This window comes from Chrysochloris asiatica, unplaced genomic scaffold (genome assembly GCF_000296735.1).
Source record: "Chrysochloris asiatica unplaced genomic scaffold, ChrAsi1.0 scaffold00017, whole genome shotgun sequence".
In the NCBI taxonomy this organism is placed as follows: Eukaryota; Metazoa; Chordata; class Mammalia; order Afrosoricida; family Chrysochloridae; genus Chrysochloris; species Chrysochloris asiatica.
This window is the reverse complement of record NW_006408535.1, coordinates 19,822,081-19,834,232: the sequence shown is the minus strand read 5'-3', so window position 1 is coordinate 19,834,232 and position 12,152 is coordinate 19,822,081. Positions and strand designations below refer to the sequence as shown.

The window sequence follows — 12,152 nt, the reverse complement described above, 5'->3', positions numbered from 1 at the left end:
CATCAAGGGAGAAGAGCGTAGAGCAGGACCCTAGCCAGAGAAGCAATGATGCCAGAGATGGAGGCAGAGACAATGACGTGGAGAGGTGGAGCTGCTGGGGACTTTAGACACAGAGACGGAGAGGGGCTGTGTGCTGATGACCAGGGGGCAAGCTTGCGGGGTATACCCTTTGGTTGGTTGATGATGCATGGAGGGGATTATAACCCTAGCAATGAAACAATATACGATAGGATGAATGTAAAGCTAATGTTCTCCCATGTAAACTATCACATAATTCACAATAAAATATTAAAAAAGAAGACCCTTCTACAGTGCTACAGAGCAAGAATGTCAGTCACTCTGAGGACCAAGGAGCACTGGAAAATGAGTAAGGAAGACCTGAGAAGAATCAGTGCACCCACATGATGGTGTTGGAGAAGAACATTAAAAAGACTTCCAGAAGAACAAACAAATCTGCCCTGAACGAAGTACAGCCAGAATACTCCTCAGAAGCAAAGATGGTGAGACTTTGTGTCTTACACCTCGCACATGCTGTGAGGAGGGATCAGTCCCTGGAATAGGATGTCATGCTCTGTAAATAGGAGGGTCAGAGAAAAAGAAAGGGGAAGACTCCCAAGAAGATGGATTAACAGTGCAATTGCAACACTGGGCTCAAGTCTAACATCCACTGAAAGCATGACACAGGACCAGATAGTGTTTTGTCCAGTCATACATTGATTGGGTCACTGTGACAGCACCAGTTGACAGCACCTAACAACAAATGTTCTCGGAGGTGCCCTGATGGCGCAATGGTTAAGCACTCGGCTGCTAACAGAAAGGTTGGCAGTTCAAACCTAGCCAGTGACTCTGGTAGAAAGACGGGACAATCCTCTCCCATAAAGATTATAGCCTAAGAAACCCTATAGGGCAGTTCAACTCTGTCACATGGGTTGCTATGAGTCAGAATATACTCAAAGACACCTAACAACAACAAACATCCTGTGGTCATACACAAGGGTTTTTCTAGACTTTGAATTCTGATTCAATAAAGAGAACAATTTAAATTTTGAAAGAAATATTCAAACCAGACTCCAAACAAAAACACTTTAGTTACTCCAACCAGCCTTGTGTGACAGAATCGATCTCTTCACATCTTTGACACTAATGAATATGTTCAATCTTTTAAATACTTTACCTGTCTGATAAATAAGGAATCATGATCTGTTTTATTTACATTCTCATGATTACTACTTGGGCTAAACAACTTTTCATATGTTTATTTTAGTACTGGCTTTTCACAGTGTAAAAGCCTCTTTGATTTTTACCAAAGTTTAGTTACCTGGAGTGACTGCTTTTCTACAGTAAAGTAGAACAGACTCTGGCGATTATTTACACAAATATCTGAACAGAAAGTAATAAAAGTTTTCTTTTTTAAAACTGTGAGTCTTAATTGCCACACTCTAAGAGACAAAGAGCATGAACAGGACTTTAAATTTTCACCTACCTCCATTAATGCTCACTTCACCCAGGCAGTTGTTTGGTACTTTGGGTGCACAACGCTTATGACAGTTGAATCTGCAATCTAATGATATTTTAAAAACAAAATAACACAAAAACAAGAATTCATCAGAAAGAGAAGTTGTAAAAGAACAACAACATAACTGTAATTTGAGGTACGCTAGTGACTAACTTGAGGGCTCGAAGTTAAGCGAGTTGGTAACAAACATTTGGCTGCAGGATCCTTACCTTTGCACTGCAATCCCTGCCTAAAAAGGCCCTTGAGAAGCTTCTTGCAATACTGGCACACAGTGGGCCGGGTGTATGAGTGGATGACAAATGTGTGCGGCACTTTTACTTTAGACATCAAAATCTTGTCCAGCTGAATTGGTCTTCCAATGTATGACTGAGAATTCGATCTCTTCTCTCGGTTGATAAATGACTCCGAAGGTGACTTTTGCTAATGTTTAAAAAAAATAAAGAATAATAGAATGTCAGAGAGGACTTAATTTGTATTTCTATTATTATACTTTTCAAAAATTTCACCTATTTTTATGATTGTATTTAGTGCTTTGATTCTCAAGAGTATCTCAAGACTATCATGATTACATTTCTGTTATAGACATTTATTTATTTATTAAGGAGCTCTGGTTAAGCTTTTGGCTGCATAACTCAGGAGAAAAAAGTGGCAGCCTTTGACACCCTATAGGGCAGTTCTACTCTCTCTTGCTATGAGTTGGAATTGACTCAATGGATTCTTTCTTATTTAAGTTACCTGATTCTTATATATGGGACAAAGACGAAGCTGGCTGCTCCTGCAAAGATGTACAGACTTGGAACTCCTAAGGAGCAGTTTTAGACAGTCACACTGAGTCAGAACTGATTTGTTGGCAGTGGGAGACTGGAAGTTTATATTCTGGAAAAAAAATGGAGATCTAAATATTTGGACCTGATTTCTAGTTCCTTAATAGGGTAAACAGTGGACTGTGAGCCACCAGATCAGTGGTTTGATCCCACTAACCTCTATGCGGGAGAAAGATTCCACAAGGAATACAGCTTTGGAAATCCATACAGGTTGCTATGCATCAGAACCTACTCCACGGCACTTAACAACATTTTTATTTTTGCTTTTAAAATTGATTTAATTAAGTTTAATACAGAAATATATAGGTAAAAGTCAACCAATAGCACCAACAAAAATGGTCCTTAATCTGAAAATATCCCTTACTCCTACTGCACATATTTTCTCATTGACATTTTTTAAAGTAGTCCATGTACATCGTTAGAAAGTGAAATTAGTTCAGAAAGATAGAGAATGGAGAGTAAATACTCTCTGTTGCCCTACAGACAGTTTCATCTAAAAAATACCAGCTGTTAAATTTATTTTCTTTTTTTTCTCCTGTGGAAAAATGTGATTTAAAATTATTCTTCAACCTTACAAAAAAGGGTTAAAATTATAATTTTTATGTTGGAAAAACATAGCAATAAATAGATCACACAAGGAACACAAATATTGGTGTCTTATTTGAGATTATATCCCTGTGTACTCCTACCTCTCAATTTAGAATTATTTAATTAGTTTAGTACATAATTTTCTTAAAAATTATGTGAAATATAATTAACCCAAGGTTTTAATGCTTTGGTCAATTTCATTGAAATTGATATCATGGAAATATACTTGGGATTCATCAGAAAAAATGTTTTTAGAAATTACCAGAATAAAAAATGAATGAAACACCTTTTAAATGCTGTATTAAATGCTTGAGTTCTAAGGGGACTTCAAAAAGTTTGTGGCAAATTTTCATTATGCTCTAATTCTATTCATTCACTAACTTTTTGACATGCTCTTATATTTATTACACTCATTGTTGTTGTTGTTGTTAGGTGCCATCGAGTCGGTACAGACTCATAGCAACCCTATGCACAATAGAACGAAACACTGCCCTATAGTACATTCTGTGCTAGACACCTTTTAAGATATGTCTTTTTATCCCCATTTGATAGCTGAGGAATCTAAACTCATAACGTTTTAGTAAATTTTGGGGGGTCAAATGCCTAATAAATACCCATTCTTACCCAGTCTATTTCACTCATAGGGACTTTATAGGACACAGTAGAACTGACTCACAGGGTTCCCAAGGCAGTAATCTATATGGAAATATACTACCACATCTTTCTCCATGGAGTGGCTGATTGGTTCAAATCACAGCTGTTTGGTTTTTTTTTTTTACTTACCCAGTGTGCTACCAGAGCTCCTTGGCTAATGAACAGTGGAACCAAAATGTGAAACTATAGTTGTTTGCCTCAGGAGGGCCTGATCTTGATACATCATCATTTACCCTTTCTTTATATAATCTACTAGTTAAAAATTATAGACAATAAGCAGACATTAAAGGTAATTAAGTGCCTACCTTCACCTATATAATCAGATATCCTACTGCTCTTCTAAAGGAATCTGTCAAGTAGCTGTTGCATGCCTTTGAACCCATTCTGACTTATATCAACGCTGTGTAGAGTTTCTGAAGCCATAAATCTCTATAGGAGCAGAAAGCCTCATCTCTCTCCTGCAGAGTTGCTAGTGGATTAGCAGCTCATCATGTAACTCAAGGATGCTTGAGTCTGCCCTGTGGTTTTCTAAATAGGCCAACATCAAACTGCCTCTCTTAATAGTCTTAATAATTGTAATTAATATCTTAAATGATGGAAAATACCTAGAGTGATCTGACTTTCCCCAATCTTGTCAATATGCATTACCACTTTTCCCAGTTAGTTTTCAATCTGGGCAAGTTACTGACAAGATGAGCAATAAACCAGAATTACAAACAATTTTTACTCATCCCAATCCCTACCTGCCCTCAAAGGTAGTATTGTTTATTACATTTCAATGCTCAGATTCACTGTTGTGGTTGTTAAGTGCCGTAGAGTCGGTTCCAACTCATAGTCACCCTGTAGAGGGTTTCTGAGGAGCAACTGGTGGGTTTGAACTGCTGACCCTTTGGTTCGCAGTCCAATGCTGATCCTACAGCACCACACCAGGAGTCCATAGCTGCAGTAAAAAGAAATATTTGATAAAGCTCTACAAAACATACTATACCACCTACAGTTCCATTTAAAGTTTTGTAAAGGAAAATTATGCAGCATATTTCTCTGGAAAGGCTTTTTTTTAATAGAGAAGCCCAAGGTGCTTATAAAGACAGATTGTAAGATTGTCAAACCAGAATCATGAGTATGTTTAATAAATACCTTTAATGGAAATGAAGAATAATAAAATCTAAAGGGTTAGGTCCTTTTTCTATGTGCCTTTCTTTAGTAACTCTAGCTAAGAGGTTAGTTAAAGCACAGAACAAAATGCAAGCAATATTTTTTCCCCATAATTGGAAAGTATCAATACTCAGAATAAAAAGACGGCCCGATGTCATAAAATGTTCTCAGATTTGGAAAACCCTATGAAAAGCTGGATAGATCACTCTTCAGTCATTTTCCTTAATTTAACATTCATAATTCTAGATAAATAACATTGAAGAAGGAAAATATTGAAGTTGTCAAGAATTCCATATTATTTGGGTCTACAATCAATATTCATGGAAACAGTCAAGAAATCAAATGGCGAACTGCATTAGAAAATCTGCTGCAAGAGGTCTCTTTAAGGTATTCAAGAACAAAGATGTCACTTTGAGGACTAACATGTGTCTGATCCAAGGCATGACATTTTCAATCACCTCATATGAATAGGAAAACTGGACAAAGAATAAGAACAGTTGTAGAGGACTCCATGTATTTGATTTATGGTATTGGACAAGAATATTGTATATACCATGTACTGAAAGAAGAATGAACAAATCTGCTTTGGAAGAAGTAAGGCCAGTAGGAGCAAGGTAGCTCTGAAGGATAAGCACTGCACTGCAAATCATAAGGTCAGTGGTTCGAGCTCACACAGGAAAGTTTTCTTGACTGCTGCTTCCATTTGTGTTGACAATGGAGTCAATCAAAATGAAGTCTTTAACAACTTCAATATTTTCTCCATTTATTATGATGCTATTTATTGGTACAGTGGTGAGGATTTTTGTTTTCTTTACATTAAGGTACAACCCATACTGAAAGTTGTGATCTTGGAACCATATCAGTATTTTGAGACCTTTTTACTTCCAGCAAGCAAGTTTTCATCATCTGGATATTGCAGGTTGTTAATGAGCCTTCCTCAAATCCTGATGCCATGTTCTTGTACATATAATCAACCTTCTTATACATTGGCACAGTGGCAGCACCATGGGCTCAAGCTTAACAATTGTACGGATGGTGCCAAACTGGGCAGTGTTTCATTCTGTTGTGCATAAGGTCACTATAAGTCCAAACTGACTAGACACCACTTAACAATAACAACAACTGTATAGGATTTCAGATATTGCAAATCTTTATGGGAGGAGAAAGCTCATGGCTATGAATCAGAACTGACATGACACATGACAGCATTTAACTGCAACAACAACAACAACAACAAAACAACAATGACCAGATTGCTCCTTGGAAGCAACTACAGTGAGACTTCAACTCATGCACTTGGGACATGTTGTCAGGAAGGGCCAGCTCTTGGAGAAGACTATCATGCTTGGTAAAATGGAGGGTCAGTGAAGAAAAGGAAGACCTTCAGCCAGATGATTGACAATAACAATTGTGAAGATAGCACATGTCACTATGAGTGGAAACAGACTTGCTGGTATCAAACAACAACACATTTTAGACTAAGAAACCTGGGTAGCAGAATGGTTAAAGCACTCAGCTGTAAACCAAAAGGTTAGGAATTGAAACCCACAGCCACTCCATGGGAGAAAGACAGGGCACTCTGCTTCCTTACAGATTTTGCTTCTTGTTTAGTGCCGCCAAGTCAGTTCAGACTCAAAGCAACCCTATATAGGGTTACCAGTGAGTGGCTGGATAGTTTGAACTGCTGACTTTGTACTTCAAACTGATCTTGCGACCATGTGCTTCTCCTACAGCATCACACCAGGACGCTGTAAAGATTACAGCCTTGGAAACCCTGTGGGGCTATTCTACTCTGCCCTACAGGGTTGCTGTGAGTTGAAATCAATGAGTTTTAAATTCTAGACTATGTAAAGAATACTTTGATGTTTGGCCATTTAGTATACCATAGGCTGGTTCACTTAAAAGTGTAAGAGGAAATCTGATAAACGGAATACTTTCTTTTAATCCAACATAGTAACATTAATATAAACACTGCCATGAAGCTATAAGAACTAGAATTATCTTAAGAAGTCATTTCATGTATTACCTTCAAAGCAGGATTATGTAAGGAATTAAAAAAATATTACAAGGGCTTAAAAAAATAGCTGTCATTCTGTGGGCAGACTATGCTGCAGATGTATTTAGGCAATGATGAAATTCACACAACCCCATGTGACCTTGGCACAGAATTATGACTCACAGACTCCATAACTCAGAGGGTCAGAAACTAAACCTTTAAAAGTATTCATAAAGAATTCCCTCCTGTCATTCATATTTTAAAATTCAAAATCAGCCAGCAAAAAATCCCTAAAAATACTTATCATTATTTGTTCTAATAGTCCCAAATAAAACTAGTTGTTCTCAATGTGGCCTGTAGTTCTAGTTGGAAAAGTTCTAGAATGGAAAAAGTAAAGCTTTAAAATCTTGAGACAGGGAACATGCATAGTGTATGTATGTAACATTTCTTAGGCAGAAATGTTTTTACTGATGAAAAGGAAGATCCTTGAAATGTTTAATTTTATTTGTGGAAGAGAGATGCAATTGAACTTTTGTTTGCAGGATTATTTATTTTCTATGCCATTAGAATTATTCTTGAAAAGTTATTTCACTTATAGCCTTTAGAGTAGGATTACATGAGAAATTACAAAATATTATATGGTTTAATAGGTCAAAAATGGTTTGTGCTCAATTCCTAGCATAAAGTTGGTGGTTTGAGCCCATCTAGAGGCAGCATTAAAGAAAGAATAATCAATTTGCTTCCATAAAAATTACAGCCAAGAAAATCCTTTGGAGCAACTCTGATCTAGATCACATTGGGTTACCATGAGTCAGAATGAACTTGATGGCAGTGGGTCTGGTTTTGGTTTGAGAGGATACATACATACATTTATACGTTTTCATGTATTTTTTCTACTGTGAAAAAAATCAAAGAAGCTAAGACAAAAACAAAAAAGGAAGACTGGGCTATTGTTGATGACTTTGGAAATATGTATGTGGCATTTGTACATTCTTTATCAAAATGTACCAAAAACCTTTCACTGGTATAAAACATGTTGGAAAGACAGAACAAAAGCCTAAGGAATAAGGCCATTTCCCTATAATAATGTATTTATTATTAGCTGTATAAATGCCTAGACACCACCATTTTGTAACCTCTAGTTGTAATCAAACAAACGAAAACTTTCTAAGGGCATTCTGAATCAGTAATACATTTGCTCATTAAAAAAATCAATATTCAGTTTCTGTTTTAAGTAAAGTAAATAATTTCAATTACTATGGAATGTGTTATTTGGAGGCATGGACAGCATATAGCATAATTATATATATATATAATACTTTATTGTGAATTATGTGATACCTTACATGGGAGGACATCAGTTTCACATTGATCCCATCATATATCGTTTCCTTGCCATGGTTACAATCCCTTCCATGCATCATCCATCAACCAAAGGGTATACCCCGCAAGCCTGCCCCCCTGTCGTCTGCACACCGCCCCTCTCTCTCTCCAGGTCCAAAGTCTCCAGCTGCTCCATCTTCCCATGTCATCGTCTCTGCCTCCATCCCTGGCATCACTGCTTCTCTGAGTAGGGTTCCGTTCTCTGCTCTTCTCCTTTGATGGTCCCAGGGACCTCTGATCCTAGACTGTAAGGTTAATCACACCCCTCCTTTTGCCCCAAAACATTTCCAGCCCTTACAATCAGTCCTGATAACAATTATTCGCTATTGTATCACAAGACACTTATCCACATCTCCTTTCATTAGCCCTGACTAGGCAGAATGGATACTACTCAGTGGAGATTCTACCTTGCTCCATGCCCTCTGAATCTAGGTTCCCTCTTGAAAGCTTGTAACCCAGTCAGTTCTTCCTTCTGTAGCCTCCCCATGCTAGGTAGCCAATGTCCAAGTTGCCCATCCCTGTCCTCTCCATGTGCAGAGGAGTTGGGAATGATCCTCGCTGTGAAGATTTGTTCACTCTTTTGAGCTATTGCTTCCATAGGTGTGTGTCAAGTTTATCAAATTGTGTCAGATCATTCTTTTTTCCCATAATTGCATTTTTTAATTTGTCTATTTGATGCAACGAGTTGCAGAGTAAGCAAAATTCAAACACTGAATAAAGGAGGAGGATTTCCACACTCTTACCTTGCACATGTGGACAAAAGCCCAAGGGTTTCCTACATATAAGATCATGTCATCTGCAAACCAAAGTAAAGGCAGTCCCTGGAATACGAACGTTGAACTTACAGGCAACATAAACTTGCCCTTTAATGCAGGCTTTCAAACTGGTTCTGACATGGCTGATGAAGCGATCAAAGAACAGAAGGACTTCTTGGAGCAAGGTGGCAGAGTAGCTGACATGTTTAGCAGACCCTCTGCAACCAGGGTATGGGAGATCAAGTGAAACAGATATAGCTGGTGATCCTGGAACCCTGAGCTTGAGAGGATAAGACAGAGAGGTGGACTGAGTTTAGATTGGAAGAGGAAGCTGAACATGAACAGCAAGATAAGAGAAAGACTGTCAGCTGGCCTATCTAGAACTTTTGCCATCTTGAGCTTTTGTGAGTAGCTGTTGATACAAAAACCTGGAGGCACAGGACACAACTGGTGGTTGGTAGCAAGGGAGATGAAATGCTCCCTTATCCCCAGATGCTGCTTGGTAGCTGGAGGTGTGTTCAGTGGCTGTCGTCACCAACCCAGTGGTCAGTGGCACCCCCTCCTATGCAGCTTCTACTCTGCCTGGAGTCAGGCAAACTATGCTATACAAATACTGAACATACAACTTTGTTCACACTTCCTGTCTCTCTATCACATCCACCAGGAGACAGGTGTTGAGAGCCTGAGAACACACCAACATGTAATCATCAGTTTAATATAAATATAATGACATCACAATGTGTTGAAAACAGACAATTTCCACTTAAAAGAGGCAAAAAGACAGAGTACTTCAAACAAGTGACCAAAATACAGAGTCAGAAAATATATTATCAGAAATGGTATCAGAACTTCTTGATAATAAATCTAAAAGAATGATACTTAGGTACCTTCAATTGATCAAGAAAATAATGGAAAAACTGCAGATGCACTCAAAGAAAATGCAGACAAAACTTTAGAAGAATTCAAGAAGACACTACCAGGAACAAGCTATCCACATAAATGAAAAAATTGGAAACCATACAAAAACAGCAATTAGGAAGCCAGATCAATAGTAAGGCTTCAGAAATAAATAATATATTGGAAGGACAAAGATGTAGAACTGAATCAATGGAAGGCCAAATTAGTGTGCATGAAGACACATCTTCCAATCTTCTTCTGTTAGAGGAACATCAGAAAAAAGAACAAAAATCATTTAAAGAAAGCGTAAGATTTATGTAGGACACTATAAAGTGGAATAACTTATGTGTGATTATTGGGACTTCAGAATAGTAAGAGATAGGGGATACTGTCCAAGAGTTGTTGGAAGAAAACCTCTCAAACATCAAGAAAGATGAGAAGAAATGCACCTCAGGAAGTTGAACAAATTCCAAACTGGGTGTTGTTGTTGTTGTGAAGTGCCATTGGGTCGGTTCCAACCCATAGCGACCCTGTATAGGGTTTCCAAGGAACAGCTGCTGAGCTTGAACCTCCAATCTTGCAGTTCAAACGGCTTTGCAGTCTGGTGTATTAACCCACAGTGCCACACCAGGACTCCTCAAACAGGATGTTGTTGTTGTTGTTAAGTGCCGTCAAGTCGGTTCCGACCCATAGCGACCCTGTACAAGGTTTCCGAGGGTGTAAATCTTCACGGGATAGTGTCCCCCAAAATGACCAAGATATTATAATCAAACTTTTCAAAACCAAAGACAAGGAAAGAATCCTGAGAGCCACTCAAGAAATACAAAAAAGTTACCTACAAAAGGGATTTAGTAAACATAAATTCTAATTTATCAGCAGAAACCATGCAGCCAAAAAAAAATAGAATGACGTACATAATACTCTCAAAGAAAAATAGCCAACCAGGAATCACATAACCAACAAAACTGTGTCTCATGTATGATGTAGAAATTAGGATATTTCCAGACAAACAGAAATTATAAAATTTTTAGAAACCAAATTAACCATAAGAAAAACACTAAATGAAGTTTTTTGAGCAGAGAACTAACAAATTGAGATTGACATATATGACATCACCCTGAACTCAACCCAGATATCACTGTTGTTTATAAGTGTTGTGGAGTTGATTCTGACTCATAGCGATCTGGGATAGGTTTTCCAATGAGCGGCTGGTGAGTTTGAACTGCTGACCTTGTGGTCTAGCGCTTTATGTCACAATACCATGCCAGGACTCCCAGATATAGAAGTATTCAAAATAAAACTAGTGTACAAGACAGAAATAGGGAACCAAAGATAACAGTTCGCAAAAACAAAACAACAAAAAAACCAGAGTAAAAAGAGATTACATAACTTCAAAATGAAGAGGAAATCAAATAGATTTCAAGAAAACATTTAAATCAGTAAATACATAAAATTACACTTAATGAATCTTAAAACTAGACCAAACCTTACTCCTAGCCCCATCCCAACCCCAACCCCTAACACTAACCCTAGTTCTAACCATAACTCTTAACACTAAACAAAGTCTTAGACCTAGCCTAGACCGAATCATAGTCCTAACCATAACTCCTTGGTTCTACCTATCCTGCCAAAACATAAGTGTATGTATATATCTATGTATCTAGTCAGTCTGACTCAAAGTGAACCTATGTATATTTTCTGAGGAGCGGCTGAATTTCCAGTTCAAACCAACTGTGTGGTCCAGTGCTTATCCTACAGTGCCACACTAGGACTCCAGTAAATATATAAATAAATTCAAAGGAAAAAAATTTAAAAATGGAAAAATTTTAAAGGACATGTTGGTGGCTAAGTGCCGTCGAGTCGGTTCCGACCCATAGCGACACAGATGCTTCAAAAACCTCACGAATCGAAATCCAATTAGCTTCAATTTTAAAATAATCTCAACATGAAACTTGATATGTACCACCCAGTTGATTCTAATTCATAGACTCTTTAGGACACAGGAGAACTGATTCATAGGGTTTCCTTGGCTGTATAGTTTATGGAGTTCTGGTGTGGCACTGTGTGTTTATGCATTGGACTGCAAAGTTGGTTTGAACAGCAAGGTTGGTGGTTCAAGCTCACCAGCCGCTCCTTGGAACCCTATATAAGGTCACTATGGGTTGGAACCAACATGACAGCACGTAACAACAACAATGTTTAAGGATGCAAACTCTTAGTCTTATGGAGAAGCTAACTGGCAGATTTGAACCATCAACCTTCCAGATAGTATTCACTGTGCCACTAAAGCTCTTTAAAATGAAACTAAACAATGATTCAAATCACAATGTTGACTGAAATTACCAGGCTTTTTTGTACTGAAAACATCATTACACAAAACAAAT

General features: G+C 37.8%; 1 protein-coding gene across 1 annotated transcript in view; it reads right to left on the bottom strand.

Moving 5' to 3' along the window:
• The window catches only part of LOC102824401 (serine/threonine-protein kinase D1-like), a 430,645-nt gene that overhangs the window by 95,717 nt on the left and 322,776 nt on the right, over nt 1-12,152 (bottom strand). The window contains 2 exon segments of the mRNA XM_006835370.1: nt 1,484-1,561; nt 1,726-1,936. Of these exon segments, the coding sequence (XP_006835433.1) occupies nt 1,484-1,561; nt 1,726-1,936 (289 nt within the window).